General features: G+C 50.1%; 1 protein-coding gene across 4 annotated transcripts; it reads right to left on the bottom strand.

Moving 5' to 3' along the window:
- Positions 1-633: 633 nt before the first annotated feature.
- LOC311031819 (protein bicaudal D homolog 1-like) lies at positions 634-17,803 on the bottom strand. 4 transcript variants are annotated; one of them, XM_084038331.1, is made up of 13 exons: positions 17,202-17,452; positions 12,927-13,139; positions 12,521-12,673; positions 12,136-12,440; positions 11,882-12,047; positions 8,137-8,649; positions 7,884-8,062; positions 7,407-7,800; positions 7,127-7,321; positions 6,697-6,848; positions 6,408-6,618; positions 1,948-2,027; positions 1,226-1,339 (listed from the first exon to the last, which is right to left on the bottom strand). In XM_084038331.1, the coding sequence occupies exons 1-12, from the start codon at positions 17,421-17,423 to the stop codon at positions 1,974-1,976; spliced, it is 2,757 nt and encodes a 918-aa protein (XP_083894457.1). In that variant the 5' UTR covers positions 17,424-17,452; the 3' UTR covers positions 1,226-1,339; positions 1,948-1,973. The 4 variants fall into 4 exon arrangements, with proteins under 4 accessions (XP_083894456.1, XP_083894458.1, XP_083894457.1 ...); XM_084038330.1 differs by lacking the exon at positions 1,948-2,027 and having other exon boundaries at positions 634-1,336; positions 17,202-17,455; XM_084038332.1 differs by lacking the exon at positions 1,948-2,027 and having other exon boundaries at positions 1,176-1,356.
- Between the last annotated feature and the right edge of the window lie 658 nt (positions 17,804-18,461).

Here is an 18,461-nt window from a genome sequence, read left to right as displayed (position 1 = left end):
CATGAACAGACCTTATCCGACCGCACAGAGGCATGACAACAGAGCACCGAGGAGCTAGGTAGACAGGTAGGTAAGGAGGTAGACGGGGAGGTAAGGAGGTAGACAGGTAGGTAAGGAGGTAGACAGGTGGGGTAGACAGGTAGGTAAGGAGGTAGACGGGGAGGTAAGGAGGTAGACGGGGAGGTAAGGAGGGAGACAGGGAGGTAAGGAGGTAGACAGGTAAGGAGGTAGACGGGGAGGTAAGGAGGGAGACAGGGAGGTAAGGAGGTAGACGGGGAGGTAAGGAGGGAGGCAGGGAGGTAAGGAGGTAGACAGGTAGGCATGGAGGTAGACAGGTAGGTAAGGAGGGAGACAGGTAGGTAAGGAGGGAGACAGGTAGGTAAGGAGGTAGACAGGTAGGCATGGAGGTAGACAGGTAGGTAAGGAGGTAGGCAAGGAGGTAGACAGGTAGGCAGGGAGGTAGACAGGTAGGTAAGGAGGTAGAAAGGTAGGTAGACAGGCAGACAGACAGGCAGGTAGACAGGTATGTAGAGAGTTTAAAGATACAGAAGTCGAAACTGCAAATGTGAGTTTAAATAGTTTATTGATTATTTAATTATAATAATAACTTTTAGGAGGAAACAAACATCTTCATCATTACAGCTCATTAATGCTGAGTCATCACTTCTTCACAGCTTCATGTGTTCACGTTAATAACACCAGACAGTCTAGTACAGTACAGTCCAGTACAGTCCTGCACAGTCCTGCACAGTCCTGTACAGTCCAGCAGAGTCCTGCACAGTCCAGCACAGTCCAGCAGAGTCCAGCACAGTCCCATTAGATCCTGGTCCAGCAGCTCAATACTATCAGAGACTGATCTCAACTAAAAGCCTGAAAGTTCAAAGATTCAATCAGGACTGGGAGCCGGCTGGGATTCAGGTTTCGGCAGTGGAGGGTCAAAGAGTCAAAGAGTCTCTGCAGTGTGTTGATGACGGCCAACAATCACACAACATCACTTTGTGCTTTTCCTACAGGTGGAGCAGTGAGACAGGTAGAAGGCTGGGACCAGGAGGATGCAGGTGGGTGGTCTACATGAGGGCTCAAAGGGTTCTGAAGCATCGGGATCATATATATTCATATATTCATAGATGAGATTCTGTTATGTGATTATTCAGACTGGATGGGGACGACTGGCAGGTGTGAGCCGGGCATTGTGGGACGTTTCCAGGTCCTGGGTGTCAGCGGGCAGGTGGGTCCCACGGATGGGGGGTGTTGGAGGACCGGGAGGGGTCTGAGGAAGCCTGAGGAGGCACTCGTGGTGGAGGGGGGTCAGTGGTCCACGTGGGTCTGCTCCCTGCTGGGGACAGAAGAGTCGGCCTACACAGTGAAACAGGTCTGGTGGTTTTACAGAGACCATGATGCCTAGCAGCCACCTGTAGTAGCATGTAGCATGTAGCATCGGGACCAGAGGTCTAGATAGTAGCTCACATTAGTCCAGAGACCAGACCAGACTATGTGGAGGAACCAGAGACTGTCTGTGGTCCCCCAGAGGTCTAGATAGTAGCTCACATGAGTCCAGAGACCAGACCAGACCATGTGGAGGAACCAGAGACTGTCTGTGGTCCCCCAGAGGTCTAGATAGTAGCTCACATTAGTCCAGAGACCAGACCAGACTATGTGGAGGAACCAGAGACTGTCTGTGGTCCCCCAGAGGTCTAGATAGTAGCTCACATTAGTCCAGAGACCAGACCAGACTATGTGGAGGAACCAGAGACTGTCTGTGGTCCAAACAACAAGGTCTCTGCTGTATTTATGTCTAGATGACCTTATTTGGAGTGTTGATGGAGCAGCTACAATGTTAGCGTAGCCTAGCACCCATCAACCAAACTCCATTCAGAAACCCAGCGTTTTAACAGTAGTTATCTTGTCTCCCTCTGCTTTGAGACCCTGATGTGGTTTTTACCTGTGAAAGGGGGCCGAGGAGGCTCAGACCCTCAGCTGTGGGGGGGAAACGAGGAACGGCACTGTGGCAGAAGGCTACTGACAATCTGCAAGAGACTCACACAGTTAGACAGACAGACAGGCAGACAGACAGGCAGACAGGCAGACAGACAGACAGACAGACAGACAGCACTTACCCACAAATCATTGAGGATCAAAGGTCATCAATTGGTGACCGGTGGTTTTGTGTCTAACAGGGCCAAAACTATGTTTGATTTATTATTATTATTATTATTATTATTATTATTATTATTATTATTATTATTATTATTATTATTACTTCTACTACTGAGACTTCAGACCTGTTACAGTCCTCATTTCAGACTCGGGTTTCAGATCCGCCTTCTTTTCTCGGTCACAAAGGCACCAACTTGTACATTTATTTTACATTTCAACCAGATTTATGACCCACTTTCAATAAATGCACATCCATGTTTCCATGGGAAGGATGCTTTAACAACTAACTGGTTTGAAGAGTGTCACGGCTCCACCTAGTGGTCAGAAAACCAAATAGCTGTTCTTTGCAGAACAGAAGCTTGAAGTTCTTTTTAAACATCGGGTTTTAATGACTTACTTCACAGACAGGAACAAACCAGCGTTCCACTGAAGCTTCTTTTGTTCTGTTGGTTTATATATTATATATATTTATATTGGTCTTTGTTATCATACTGCATTCACTTATAACCATAAACGTATGGATATAAATGTGTAGAATAATGACTGAATCACAAAATACAACACACAAAGTATTAATGTAAAGTTTACGTAACACTGTACAGTTAAAGCTTTAAAACACTCGTATGTACACGTGCATATAAAGTGGTGGGGAAGCAAGCAGGCATCGAACACGCGGAGCGCCGACACGTTTAACAGTCGGATGTTGGAACGGCGGGAAGGTCGGAGCTGAGGAACGTGGGACTCCGATGTCTACGACGACATTGTAGGTAAAAAAAACAACTCAAGATCCTATATTTACGAGAAAAAACCTTGAATATTCTCTGAGATTCTAAAGTCATACATTTTGTGAGATGACGACCTCATCAATCGGATCGCTGAGTCACCAGATTAGCATCTGGACTCTGAGGACACGTTGCTGTGAATTGGGCCAATCAGGAGAAAGCAACGTCCTGGTCTGGATGAGGTCATAGTAGGATGTCTCTGGTTGCATCTACGGGAGGTTCAGATGGGATTTGTAGTCCAACAGGACACCATCGATCCTCAAGGTGTTGGAGTTAACTACTTTATAATCTCAGAGAATATTCCAGTTTTTTTCTCAGATTATAGATTTGTTTTGCCTACAGTGGCCCTCATACGCCGTCGTGGATGTGCGAAGAATATTTGAACTGTTCTGCGCAACTAAAATCCTAAAAACGATGGTATCACAGGCGACGCATCTCGGCGTGATCGGCACTTAAAGCTCTTCAAGAGCTCCGGAAGAGGATTATGGGTTCTAGACCATCATTTAGACCAGCGATTCTCTTGGTTCTGGGCCACAAACTTGGAACCCGAACACTATGATTATTTCGGAGCTTACGCTACTTTACGAAACGTTCATATGTAGAAAACTCACCACCGTTTGATCGGAATGAAGCAGAGTCTTGAAGATCAGCCTCAGACTTTTTTCGGTCATTAGCCGAACAAATACCTTTACAAACGTTAATATTTCTCTCCAACCCGAATTTACATTTATTTAACCGACATTTACGTGAAATAATCTCTAACCCGTCGTCCAGGTGCATCATGGGGCAGATAACAACGTCCGACAGACGTCAGGTCGCCTCTCATTGGCTCACATTTTCACTCGATCGGAATTTGACCACAAGGTGGGCGTCGGCTGTTTGATGGCGTGTCACAGAGAGGAGAACACACGGGTTCCTTCGTAGAGTTCAGGTTCCACACGAGGCGCCAACGTTCCTTCTATTCAAGTCCACTTTTTCAAAGTCTGCTTCAAGTTAGAGGCGGGGCTTCAACGAAACGACCAATCCGTCGCAACCGGAAAACACAACGATGTCGCTAAAACTCTGATAGCAAATCCAACTTTCATAGGAGCCCTTCAGAAATCTGGAGAATCCAGCTGCCGTCTGTCAAACGGGTTTCTGCCCCATGTTGCATATTTATAAAAACTAGGGAACCCGAACACTTCGTACACGCTAGTGTCGCTAACGTCGCTAACGCCGCTAACCTGAGAAGAAATATCCACGGGATAAAAACCCAGAACTGTCAGAAGTCGGGTTTAAAGTCGGGCTGAAACGACGTCTTTCAGAGTGAAACAGGGGGCGGGGCCTAACACTGGGACGAATTTGATTCTCCAGCTCTGATTGGTTGTTGGATGTCATGATATATGATATTATTGGTTGGTTCTAGCTGATGTCATATTTTATTTTACAGGAAGAAAAATGTAATGGATTTTGATATAAAAGTACAAATGAAAATATATATTTTTAACATTAAAATGATCGCGGATGTGATCTTAAAGGGTTAAAGGCTAAAGGTTTTCATTTCAGCTCGACTTTAAGGTCCAAAAGTCACAATCAGATCTGCACAAGGATCAGATTTAGTCTGGAAACGGGTTTTATTGTTATCATATCCTCCTTCATGAAGCGAAGCTGGAAGGGATTTTTAGTTGTTGTCTTGTCTTCGCAACGCGTTTTAATCGTTCAGCAGACTCTATTGTTGCTTCTTTGCATAACAGACTGATGCTGTTCAGTCCAAGGCCACGTTTGAGCGTCCGAACGTGAGTAGCAGCGCGTCATGTTAACCACCGGGTGGCGCTAGAGATGGACAGCAGGTTGAGCTGATGATGATACAAGTGTTGGATTATAGAGCGAGTTTCAAACAAAGAGATGACAGAAGACTCGGCCACAGCAGCTGGTCCAGGTGTGCATAGGTGTCAAAACAGGAGCAGGTGTTGCTTTATTTATTCTTCTTCACAAAGCTACGAAAAGTAACGTTCCCACACAACGAAACCGCTACGGGAAGTTCGTTTCGAAGGGAAATCTTGGAGGAGGTCCGGGTGACCGTACGCAGGACTTTCAGCCAGGAGACCGATGTTAGAATCAGATAGTTCTGCAGCGTCTTTTTGGTTTGTTTTGTTCGTGTTTAAAACCGTTTGATCTGGAAACCGTTTGTCGCAGTTTAGTCGTGTGGGAACGTCATTTGCAGGAGACGAGGTCAACCCAAGGTCTTTACCGCGGTTACCTTTGAGGACGGACCGTCGTGTCCCGTCTCCCGTCTGAATATGAACCCTCTAAGCACCTCATCAACCAAAGGAGAGAGTTAGCGCTGACAGACAGGTGGTTTATGTGCACACAGACTACAGAGTGGATATAATACTAAATATAGGAGACGGTACTTAATGTGAACCGATGGAAGCGTCCGCCAACAAAAAACCTCCAGCCAAGTGTCTGAATGTCTCTCCGTGCATCGACCTGAAGAACCTAAATGCTAAAAACTCCTTAAAAAGTCTCTAGGTTAACTCCCCCGTGGACCAATCAGCAGTCTCAGAATAGAAGGAAGGCGGGGCCACTTGTGCTCCTTTTATGTCAAATCCCTGAGCAAAAGTCACCAAACATTCAGAACCCATCGGACCGAAGCTGAGGCACAGGAAACCAGGAAACCAGGAAGTCCTCCTCTCTGTGAGCCGCCCCGGCGGGTTTTAATGTCAAAAAGGAGCCCGGTGGGGTTTTTTTTGGGGGGGGGGGTCAGTGGCGGGGCCGGTAGGAACTGTAATATCTGGGGTAGAGGGGGGTGTAGTTGGTGGCGTGGCCGTAGGAGGCGGAGCTACCGGAGGTGAGGTAGGAGCTAGAAGAGGTGAAAGCAGGAGAGGAACTGTAGTAGGAGGAAGAGGAGTAAGGGGAGGAGTTGGAGGGGGAGTAAGGGGAGGAGAGGGAGGGAGTGTAGAGGGCGGAAGAGCGAGTCAGACTAGACAAGGGCCGAGTTCGCGGCGAGGGGCTCCACGTGGAGCGCCTGAGCCCCAGGATAGGGGACCGGTAAGGGGAGGAGGGGGCAGATCCTGGTGGGGCAGGCCTGGTGCAGGTGGTGGAGGATGGGGGACAGGGGTGGGGGTGTGGGGCGTCGGGCCTGGCCGGGGAGACGTTGGTGCTGAAACTGTGGGAGTCGACCACAAATGTCCGCACCCCGAGGGTCCACTGGGAGTGAGCCAGCTTCAGAGGGGTCAAGGGTGGGTCCCTCGCCGAGGGAGGGGACGGGGGGCCCTCCAGGCACGGGGGGCTCTCCGGCGCCAAGGAGGCGACCGCAGCCGGCGATGACGGACTGCGAGGGAGTATGTGTGATGTAGGGGAGGCGAGGGCTGAGAGGGATGGACTACGGGACAACGTGGGGTCAGCAGCAAGACCGGACGTGGTGCTGGCGAGGGGGAGGCTGACAGGGACCAAAGCTGAGGCCGAAGACAAGGCTGGGGGACTTACTTTGGGGGTGCTGGTCTTCATACGGCTGAGCCGGCCCCCGCGGGTGCGGTGGGTCTGCTCTTGATCAAAAGCCAGGTCCTCCAGACGCTGCGTGAGAGCCAGTTTCTGCTGGATGGCCATCCGGAGGAGCGAGTTCAGGGTCTTCTTCTCATCCTCGGCCGCCACCAGCTGCCTTTGCATCTCGTCCAGCTGGGTGACGTACTCGTCACACCTGGACATCGGGAGATACAGACACACAATCACGTATCCAGTGGTGGACTTCAGCTGCCTGTGTTTGCGTGTCTCTGACCTGGTGGCGAACATCGCCCGCAGGGACGAGAAGGTGGCGGCGTCCTCCTTCAGCGCCTTCAGCTCGTTCCTCAGCTTCATCATGGTGTCCGTCACCATGGACTTCTCCGAGTCGTACTTACTCTTCAGGTTGGCCAGGGCGCCCTCTGCAGTCTGGTTGAGCACGCACAAACATACATACAAGACTCACGTTCAATCATTCGCAGACGACACTCCGCTCTTCAAGTGAGTCTCTAGTAGCACATCGAGGATTCTTTATCATCCGCTCACAGACACCGTAGATGATGGGTGAAAGTTGACATGAGTAGTGGTCAGAAGATAAGCTAGAGGCTATGCAAGTCTATTTACAACCAGCATTATTATTGTGACACAAGTCTATGTTTTGGTTTAAAGATAAGCCGGTTTAGATGGCGGACGTCCACATGTCCCACCTGCTTGTTGGCCCTGAGGACCAGTCTGAGGGTGGCAATCTGCTCTCTCTTGGTGCTGAGCAGAGACTTGAGCTTCAGGATCTCCTCCAAGCAGGTCTCCTTGTCCTTGTCCAGCAGCGGGGCCAGTTCCCTGGCTGCAGCCCTCTGTCGGGACAGCAGCAGAGACCGGTCCACCGCCCGCTGGAGGTGCTTCACCTGAGGGAGGACAGGGGGGAGGAGGTGAGTAGAAAACATGTGAGGGGGGGAGGGGAACAGCCACATAGTGAGAACGCTGTCCGACCTGGTCTCGGATGATGGCGTTGAGGTTGTAGATATTCATGGGCTCCCGGCGCAGCTCGCTGGCCGGCTCCAGGGCGGGCGATGACGAGGACGAGGATGACGAAGAGGCACTGATGCTGGGCGAGCGGCTCGGAGGTGTGCAGGGTGCCAGGCTCTGCTCGGATGGCACCCGGGGGACCTCGATGTCCCCCTCCTTCTCCTCCCTGCACCCCCCGTCCCCAGATAGGGGCTCCTTGGACGGAGACTGCGAGGGGCTCCGCGACTCCCCCGGGGTTAAGGTCGTTGACGTGACGGCGGCCAGTCGCCTGGCAAGGCGCGGTGTGAGGAGCACTTTGCTGTTGTCAGAAGACATGGCTTTAAGGCTGGCACTGAGGCCCCGGAGCCCTCGGCCTTGTCTGGAAGGAAAACAGAGGGAATTATGGGGGTTTGACCTGGAGACCAGACTGTATAAGAGGAAGGTATCCTAGTAACCACAGACCTGTAGTAGTCCAGCATGACGCGGTTGGGCGTCTCGTTGTTGCACAGGCAGACGTGGTGGTAGAGCTGCGCCAGCTCCTCGCTCAGCGTCACCAGCTCGTCCTGCGCCGTGTTCAGCACCGCCCGGCTCTCATTGGCTGCCGACTGAGCCGCCTGCAGCTCCGCCTCTAAACCAGAGATCTGAAATGGGAGGGGAGGAAACGCTTTAACCTCCCGAAGCTGCCTGTCCTTCCTGCTAACGGACCGCCGGTTACCTTCTTGCGTCCGTCCCGGCAGCTCCTCTCCAGCGACGCCACCTGCCTCTCCAGCTTCGTCAGCTGGCCGCCTCGCCGCGGCCTGTCGTCCGCCGCCGCGTCCACGCACTGAGCCAGCCTGTCGCGTAGCACTTTCACCTCAGCTTTGAGCTCCACCACCTCCGTCACCGCCACGCGGTACTTGCACTGCAGGATCTCCAGACCTGGCGTCTGGTACGAGAACACTTGTCTCTTGTTCAACGTCTCGCCGCGGTCCTCCTCGGCGCCTCCTTCCTCCTCGGTCTCCTCCTCGTCTCTGTCCGCTGCCATCAGGGCCGCGGGGTGGAGCTGGTCGCCGGTGGCGAGCGCTTCCTGGTTGCGGCGGGCCCGTCGATGGAGGCGGCGGAGGGCAGCGACTCTCTGGCTGAGGCGGAGGGCCTTCTCGTGCTGCTCCGTCAGGGCCCCCTGGGTGTGCTGGAGCTGAGTCTGGGACTCCTGCAGGCACGCCATCAGGGAGACCTTCTCACGTTCAACCTGCAGGGGGCAGCAAAGGGGTTAGACCTCACAACAAGGTCTCTGCTGTATTTATGTCTAGATTACCTTATTTGGAGTGTTGATGGCGCAGCTATAACATTAGCGTAGCCTAGCACCATCAACCAGACTCCATTCAGAAAACCAGTGTTTTAAAAGGAGTTATCTTGTGGTCTTGCAGACAGACCTAACAAAGCATGACTCAGCACTTTATACTGATCACCATCATGATGGAGTTATTTCAGCATCCTTTACATCACAATTATCTGAATAGTTGAATATTCGGGTCCAGCTCTATAAACTAGAGAACCTTTAACATGCAATAATGTAACTCAAACATCTTGAGTAGGTTAAACTATTATTTTCATACATCAGGAGGGAAGCGCTAGTAAAGTACACAGCGCCTTCACACAGTTAAATAATCAGACTTTAGTGTCGTTCCTCTTCTTTTTAAACCAGAGCTAACCTGGAAACATGCTCTTTAAACTGCATTATAACACAAAGGTGTACGGCACCACATGTTCTCCTCCTTAAAAGTGAATATTAAAGATCCAGCAAGCAAATCTGCAGCATCAGAAACAAATTAATTTTAAAAAGAGCATCCTGAACAACAACAGCAGCAGCAGCAACCAAACCCACCAGAGTGGTCGATAGTGTCATGTGTCAGCTGAGATATAAATAAGCTCTTCCTGCAGCCCTGCCCATCACCACGGAGACGGGATTACACCGGCACACACACACACACACACACACACACACACACACACACACACACACACACACACACACACACACACACACACATCCAGCCCGGTGGTGATTTCATGCACTGAGTAATTGATTGTGAGAGTTTGGGAGCGATGGAGAGGGCGGAGCCTGGAAGGAAACGAGGATAAGTGTGTGACTTTGTGTAAGAGGAGGAGACGGAGTAAGGAGTGAGACAGAGTGAGAGAGTGGTGAGGATACTGTATGTCAGCATGCTTTACTGTAAATAATTCAAAAGCCTGGGCTCTGGAGAGAGAAGGTCTGCTGCTGGATAATGAACCCAACTCCTAAATGAGCTGTTTGGTACAATTCTACATCGACTCAGATGGGAATAGTTAATTTGTTCAGGAATATATCCTTGTTTTCCTTCTTTCTGAGGAAATGAGAAGATCAATATTTTGTCAGTGAGCTTTAGCGGTGTTGATAGAGTCACGCTAGCTGCTTCTCTGGAACTCTCTGAGCAGTTACGTAACCCGGGTTGTATGAGTGAAGGTGTGGCTCTCTGAGAGGGGCGTAGGCCGCTAGCTGCCCAGTCCCAGATAGGTTCACCACAGCTGGAGGAACCAGAATAAAGTATTGATCAAGACCACAAGATAACTACTTTTAAATCGCTGGTTTTCTGAATGGAGTCTGGTGTATGGGTGCTAGGCTACGCTAACATTGTAGCGGCTCCATCAACACTCAAAATAGAAGTTTTTTAACACAACTATCTGTACTTCTACTTGAGTAAAGAGTGTACTTTAACGTGAACGTGCCGCCTACAACCAACTGTCATCCTATCTCTCGCTGAACAACCTCCTAGACCCTAATCAATCAGGATTCAGGACTGCTCACTCCACTGAGACGGCCCTCCTCACAGTGACCGAGTCCCTGCGAGACGCCAGAGCCTCGTCCCACTCCTCCGTTCTCGTTCTCCTCGACCTATCTGCTGCGTTCGACACAGTCCAAATCCTCCTCTCCACTGTAATGGGAATTTTGGATGTTTGTACTTTATAATCAGAATATTTGTCAGGCCAGACATCGATCCGCATCTCCTCATCTGACTGTTATGCTATGACGAAAATGAATGCCTGTTTGTAGATGATATGAACATGAGTGCCACATTGACATAAGATAATTTCAGGACTATGACGCCTGTGTTCTGTAAATCTTGACCTTGCCTGTACATCTTGTCTTTGTAAGATAGGACATGATCCGTCCTTTGGTTCCTCCTCCTTAAAAGGGAGACTGTTGTTGGACTCAGGGTCGTTCCTGCTGATTCTGAACCTTTGCATCAGAAGGCAGGGGTGAACCTCCTCTGCAGATGAGAATACTTAGTGGAATAAACCTCGGAGAAAAAGCTGATCCTGGTTGTTGATCTTTATTGGGCAGATTAATTTTCCACAACACCACTCTGGCTGAACTTGGCATAACTGACTCTGCTCTCGCCTGGTTTACATCATACCTGACAAATCGCACCTTTCAGGTCACATGGAATGGCTCTATGTCCAAACCCTGTTCTCTGGACACGGGTGTCCCTCAAGGCTCAGTATTAGGACCGCTTCTGTTCTCACTATACACCAGATCACTAGGTTCTGTTATCACATCGCATGGATTCTCCTACCATTGCTACGCAGATGACACCCAGCTGTTCCTCTCTTTTCCCGCCTTGACTACTGCAACTCTCTCCTGGCCGGACTCCCGGCCTCTGCGATTAAACCATTGCAGCGTATCCAGAACGCTGCAGCACGTCTTATCTTCAATCTACCCAAATTCTCCCATGTGACCCCCCCTCCTCCGTGACCTCCACTGGCTCCCTGTTGCAGCACGCATCCAATTCAAGACGATGACACTGGCCTTCAGGGCCATCAATGGAACGGCACCCATCTACCTTCAAACACTGGTCAAACCTCATGCCCCGAAGCGAGCACTTCGCTCCTCTACTTCAGCTGGCCGGCTGGTACCACCATCGCTGAAATCAAACAAATGTCGCTCAGCAAAGTCCAGACTCTTCTCTGTTCTGGCGCCTCAGTGGTGGAACGAACTCCCGACTAATGTCAGGACAGCAGAGTCATTTGCCATCTTCTGAAAAAGGCTCAAGACTCACCTGTTCAGACTTCACCTCGACTAGCATGACCCCCCCCCCCCCCCCCCCCCCGAAAAAAAAAAAAAAAAAAACCCTTACCTATAGCACTCTGATCGTAGCACTGTTGTTCTTAACGTACTACACTACACTTGTTCTATTTTTAGCTCTTACTTTATCGGCAATGATTCGTTGTGGTTTCCTTGTTTCCTTCTTTTGACAAATGTACTTATTGTAAGTCGCTTTGGACAAAAGCGTCTGCTAAATGACCTAAATGTAAATGTACTTTTGACACTTTTGTTCCAATGTATCTTTACTTTACATAAGGTTTACTTGTTTAAGTTCAGAAAAAATAGCAGTTTGGGCTAAGTACGTCTGTCTGCAGGTAGTCGCTATGTGGTTACACACCGTCATCAGTTGCTGCTTGAGCTTCTGGATCTCCGTCAGGTTCATCTCGTTGAAGAGGTCTGACCCCGCCCCCTCAGCCTTCCGACCCGGACCTCGGCACTCCCCGTTGGCTCTGGGCACTGCCGCCGTCCCCGCTCCGATCCCGGCCTGGAGGTGGCCATTACACCTGGTAGATCAGAGGTAGAACACGTCTCTAAGACCCAGGAGAGTCAACTTTGACCTGCGTGGTCACCAAAACATCACATTTTCTCTACCTGGTTGGCTCCTCTGCATTTGGCGACATCAGGGTGGTCGGGGTGGCGTTGCCGCTTGGCGGCGCAGAGGAGAAGGTCAGGTGTGCGCTGCCGGTAAAGGCCACGTCACACATGCTCAGGTGGTGGACCAGCTCCCGGCGCAGGTGGTTCTTCTGGTCCCGCTCGCTCTTCAGGGACTCCAGCGCCTCCTCCAGCTGGACGTCGGAGATGTCCTTCAAACGCAGCGCATCCTTCAGCTGACTGCTGAGGAGCTCCGTCTCCTCCTCCAGGACCTTGATCTCATGCTTCAGGCCCTCGTACTCGACCTGGACCGGAGCAGTAGGGTAAATGACTGGGAGACAATCAGGAGGTCGGCTAGTCCCTGTTTGACCGAAGTCGCCGGTACCTGACTCTGTTTGAGCGTCGACACCAGCTTCTGCAGAGAGATGTTCTCCTCCTCCAGCTCGGTGTAGTCCTGCAGCAGCCGAGACTCCCTCAACTTGTACTCCCGGATCTCCTCTCGCATCCGGCCGCGCTGCACCTCCAACATCTCGTTGCTCTGCTGAGTCAGCGGAGGGAAAAGAGCTGCAGCTGCATGTTTACGGCACGACGACCCGAGAAAACGACTGGAAGCAGCATGCAGCTAAGTGTTGAAGTCATCTTAGTGGCTAACTAGCATTGGTAGCGTGGTAGCGACCTGTCAATCAGCAGGTAAGCCCCGCCCCCTAAAGCATCCCCTGCTTTCTGGTCTGTGTGACTCTAAATGGACCTGTTGTACGATGAGTGAATCTGGGTATGAAGCTGTACGTTACCTCCCTCAGCTCCTGCAGCAGCGTGCTCAGGTGTTCGTTGTCGGCCTGGGCGTTGGAGGCGGTGGCCCGGCTGTGCTTCAGCGCCGCCTGCAGCTCCAGGAGGCGGCCCATGTAGTAGGCCTCCTTGGTGGCGGACTCCTGCAGCAGCGTCTCCTCGTTGGTCTCGCCATCTTCGGCCACCTTACGCTGGGTGGAGTAGGCGTGGCCAAAGGCCTGGAACACATGGAGGAGAAAGGTGTGTATGAATGAACGATACGCCCATCAAAAGAACAAGAACTCATCAAAATACTCATCAACATCAATCAATAAGCAATTTATATACTATTCATGTCTAGATGTCCTTATTTGGAGTGTTGATGGAGCAGCTACAATGTTAGCGTAGCCTAGCACCCATCAACCAGACTCCATTCAGAAAACCAGCGTTTTAACAGTAGTTATCTTGTGGTCTTGCAGACAGACCCAACAAAGCGTGACTCAGCACTTTTTACTGATCACCATCATGATGGAGTTATTTCAGCATCCTTTTCATCTGCTTATTGATATCAAATCAGAGATAAATACTTTATTCTGGTTCCTCCAGCTGTGACGGGAAGCTTAGGTCCGTAAAAAAGAGGTGCGTCATGCTCAATGAGCTGCTCCTCTGAACTCCGAGGGGAGAAACACATCGAACTCTAAATCAATGAGAAGGCACTTGGCTGAACCTCGGGTGTAGAGAGACAACGGATATGAGGGGGAAGTATCTCTCTCTCTCTCTTTTAAATGGCCTCCTGCAGTTTTATGTGTTTGCTCAGAGAAAAGATCCAGCAAACGTGTGATTTTTGTTTGTAGGCATGTCTGCAGGAATAACGATGACTTTTTCCCCACGGGAGCAGAGTGTAAGTACAGTTCAACGCTGCGGTCCGCCGGGACCCCAACACCCGGGGCTGGTCTGCAGGTCTCTGCTCGCTGAGCCGGTGATGCGTTACAGATTAATTAAGCCTCCACTGAGAAGTTTGACCAACACAAACATGATGCACTCTCTACATACCATCACTTGGTGGCCAATATTGATACATTCTCTACTCAAGTAGAAGTACAGATAGATGTGTTCAAAAAGTTCTATTTGGAGTGTTGACAGAGCAGCTACAACGTTAGCATAGCCACCAACCAGACTCCATTCAGAAAACAAGCGTTTTAACAGTAGTTATCTTGAGGTCTTGCAGACAGACCTAACAAAGCATGACTCAGCACTTTTTACTGATCACCATCATGATGGAGTTATTTCAGCATCCTTTTCATCGATAGATAGAATCGTCGTCAAGGTTACTTGTGATAGCTGTTGTTTACTTGCGTTGTGCTGGATTGAGGATGTGATTTTGGAGGCGTGACAACGCTGGAGGCTCGGAGGCATCATGTCTGTCTGCACACAAAGAGCAGACGTGCTGAATTATTCAGGACGTGTGAGGTTATGATGATTTCAAGATGATTTCTGGATTCAAATGTCTTCCTGTTTGTGAGTTCAGGCCTCTAAAGAAGAAGAAGAAGCGCTTCAATGGACTGATGAGTCACACTGTAACAAAAACAAGTAGGGCCGTTTTTTAACGGTACCGTTTAACGATGCAGCTCTCGTCTCCGTCCTTTCTTTGTCATCTCAGACACAAAATCCGTCTCGGGACTCAGTTATAGCGGCCAGACATCTTTAATATCTGGAGAAAAAACCCAGAATAGACAGAGAAAACTCGAGGCAGACCAATATCTTGACCGTCTTGCTACCATTGCTAACATGGCTTCCATGGAGATCATGGCTAACATGGCTTCCATGGCTACCATCGCTAACATGGCTTCCATGGCGACCATCGCTAACATGGCTTCCATGGCTACCATCGCTAACATGGCTTCCATGGCGACCATCGCTAACATGGCTTCCATGGCGACCTTTGCTAACATGGCTTCCATGGCGACCATCACTAACATGGCTTCCATGGCGACCATCGCTAACATGGCTTCCATGGCGACCATCACTAACATGGCTTCCATGGCGACCATGGCTTTCGCTACCTCGCTACCATGGCACGCTACCTCGCTAGCGATGGTAGCGTGATTATGGGGACTGTTGCTGGTCAGCTTTAGTTTTCCTCCAAGTTTCTGATGGTCCAGATATTTGAGATTCGGTTATCGTCTCCCGTCTAAAAAGGAGGTTGCTACTGGAAACCTCCCGTCAGCCGATCTCATCCAGTGAATGAAAGACAGACGTGAACTGTGGCTGAACAGGAAAAAAAAGCCTCATACACGAGACAAAGTAAAACTCCGTCTTATCACCTTTCACAGAGTGAGCAGACAGCAAATGAAAAGCTTGCGTAGCTATGAAATAGTAATGCTTCTGCCGACATGCGTCAGTGTTGAAGTAAATCATTTATAGAAGAAACTATTTATATAACTTTAGATCTGCACTCCGCGACCCGACATCCGTCTGTGCTGCGAGTCCAGACGGAGGAGGCGGAGTCTGTATCATCAAATACAAGTGAACCGCGTCTGTAGCAGCAGGGAAACTCTGAGAAGTGAAGCCGAGGCTGAAGTGCCTTAAACGCTCATTATCTCCTCTGGCCATCAGGGGGCGACTCCTAGAGTAAAGCAGACTACTGCACTAATCGATAATCAAACTATTATTTGCAGTCCCAAACAAGCTCAGTCACACACACACACACACACACACACACACACACACACACACACACACACACACACACACACACACACACACACACACACTGACCTTCAGGATGTAACTGCACAGTCAGCCTGTGAGGCCGACCTCGGTCTGTATTAAAGCCAACAAACTGGTTAGTTCGGTGTTCCCATGCAGACATGCATGCTGGGAAATTATGTTCTTGGATGCAGAGTTATCAATGTAATAGTACTCTGGTCTCTACAGGTACTCTGGTCTCTACGGGTACTCTGGTCTCTACAGGTACTCTGGTCTCTACGGGTACTCTGGTCTCTACAGGTACTCTGGTCTCTACGGGTACTCTGGTCTCTACAGGTACTCTGGTCTCTACGGGTACTCTGGTCTCTACAGGTACTCTGGTCTCTACAGGTACTCTGGTCTCTACGGGTACTCTGGTCTCTACAGGTACTCTGGTCTCTACGGGTACTCTGGTCTCTACAGGTACTCTGGTCTCTCCATGTACTCTGGTCTCTACGGGTACTCTGGTCTCTACGGGTACTCTGGTCTCTACAGGTACTCTGGTCTCTATGGGTACTCTGGTCCCTACGGGTACTCTGGTCTCTACAGGTACTCTGGTCTCTACTGGTACTCTGGTCTACCTGTTCAGGTACTCTGGTCTCTACGGGTACTCTGGTCTCTACTGGTACTCTGGTCTACCTGTTCAGGTACTCTGGTCTCTACAGGTACTCTGGTCTCTACCTGCTTGGGTCCTCTGGTCTTTACAGGTACTCTGGTCTCTACAGGTACTCTGGTCTCTCCATGTACTCTGGTCTCTCCATGTACTCTGGTCTCTACAGGTACTCTGGTCTCTACGGGTACTCTAGTCTCTACAGGTACTCTGGTCTCTACAGGTACTCTGGTCTACCTGTTCAGGTAGTCTGGTCTCTACTGGTACTCTGGTCTCTACGGGTACTCTGGTCTGTACGGGTACTCTGGTCTCTACTGGTACTCTGGTCTCTACTGGTACTCTGGTCTACCTGTTCAGGTACTCTGGTCTCTACGGGTACTCTGGTCTCTACTGGTACTCTGGTCTACCTGTTCGGGGACTCTGGTCTCTACGGGTACTCTGGTCTCTACTGATACTCTGGTCTACCTGTTCAGGTACTCTGGTCTCTACAGGTACTCTGGTCTACCTGTTCAGGTAGTCTGGTCTCTACTGGTACTCTGGTCTCTACAGGTACTCTGGTCTACCTGTTCAGGTAGTCTGGTCTCTACTGGTACTCTGGTCTCTACAGGTACTCTGGTCTACCTGTTCAGGTCTCTGGTCTGGGTGTTCGGGGTGACACTGGAGGAGGAAGTCTGTTTCTATACAGGAAGTTGTGTTTGCCCAAATATAGATAAAGTTCTTACCTGAAAATCATAATCTATAAAACATTAGATAATAATGTTGACATGAGAATAATAAATCAACTAACAGCTATAATAAACCGTATTTAGAGGCTGATTATAATAATAGACCGTCAGAAGGACCGGATACCACCGATGACACCCCGCCCTGCCGGGACCCCCCAGAGACCGGAGACCAGGTCTTACTGCTGATGTTTACGTCTCCGTACCCCTGCCGAGCCCACCTCCTGCAGCTGCTCCAGCTCCAGCCTCAGCGTCTCCTGCTCGGCCTCCAGGTCCGCGTACTGCTGCTTCAGGCTCTGGTTCTCCTCCAGGACCACCAGCCCGCACTCCGCCGCCCGCACCTTCTCCCGGTTGGCCTCCGCCAGCTCCCGGGTCAGCCGCTCCACCTCGGCGCGGCACTGCTCCACCGTGTCCCCGCATCCCGCTCCTCCGCCGGCGGCCATCGCGGCTCTCTCCTCCCCGCCTCCCTAACCCCCCCTCTCCTCCCTGCGTCGGCCCCGCCGGAGGGAGAAACCGCTGAGATGGACAAACAAGCCCCCCTCCTCCCAGTCTCATGTGAACAATAAAAGTACGGAGTCACCGCGCGGAGGTCCGTGAACGCGTCGCCATCAGCCGGCTCTTCTTCTGTCATCTGCTCCGGCGGAGTGATGCGGCTGTTCCTGCTGCTGCTCCTCCTCCCTCCGCTCTGTCCGTCCGCTTTTCTGCTTATTCACCGGCATCTGGACGCCATCTCTGCCCGCAGCCGCGGGGCAAGGCACTGCTCCCGCTGCCTGCCATCTGATGCTGAGGCTGCTGTCGATGATGATGCTGATGCTGCGGGATCCGGATCGGATCCGGATCCTCGGCTCTGCCGCGCGTCACGGAAATACCAGGAAGTGTGATGGAGATCAGACAGTCATTGATAATAAACATGAAGTTTTTTTTAAAAACATTATTATTAAGAATAATTAACAAGTTTAAAGCATCCCCTCCAACGTAAATAAATAAAAAATATACACATATTATACAAAGGGGAGACACCTTCTTTAGTGTTAGAAAATATTATTTTATTAATTATAGGAGCTTTATATTCACTATAATTATATTGAAATTATTCAGCTCAAATTATGTGACTTTTTTCTACCTGGCAAAATGTATTTATAGGCCAAAATGTGTGATTAAATTCGTTATATGAGCACAAAAATAGAAATACATTTGATGACTGACTACAACTTCAAACAGGTCCAATTAGTCAAGGGAGCACAACGGGTTTTTTTTCTCAATAATTTAATATTTAAATGTTATTCTTGAGATATTTGTGACAAAAACAATACTGTATCGTGAAAAACGCTGCCTGATCCAAAATAATCCATATTCATCATGCATTTTGTTGTCAGTGTCATTTTATAGTATCCTTGAAAACAGCTACACGTTTTAAAAACAGGAGTGTCCTGTGTGTCCGTTCATGTCCTGCAGGGGGCAGCCGTCCGCCGGAGAAGCGT

This window comes from Eutrigla gurnardus (genome assembly GCF_963514095.1).
Source record: "Eutrigla gurnardus genome assembly, chromosome: 21".
NCBI lineage: Eukaryota > Metazoa > Chordata > Actinopteri > Perciformes > Triglidae > Eutrigla > Eutrigla gurnardus.
This window is presented reverse-complemented; position numbering and strand designations above follow the sequence as displayed.

Bases quoted from the DNA above. Each gene is read 5' to 3' on its own strand.
- LOC311031819 (XM_084038329.1), bottom strand. From the start codon at position 17,423: ATGGCCGCCGGCGGAGGAGCGGGATGCGGGGACACGGTGGAGCAGTGC. The intron at 13,140-17,201 runs GTGGGCTCGGCA...CATGTGTTCCAG, and splicing joins AGCTGGAGCAGCTGCAGGAG to GCCTTTGGCCACGCCTACTC. The intron at 12,441-12,520 runs GTACCGGCGACT...GCTCCGGTCCAG, and splicing joins CGACGCTCAAACAGAGTCAG to GTCGAGTACGAGGGCCTGAA.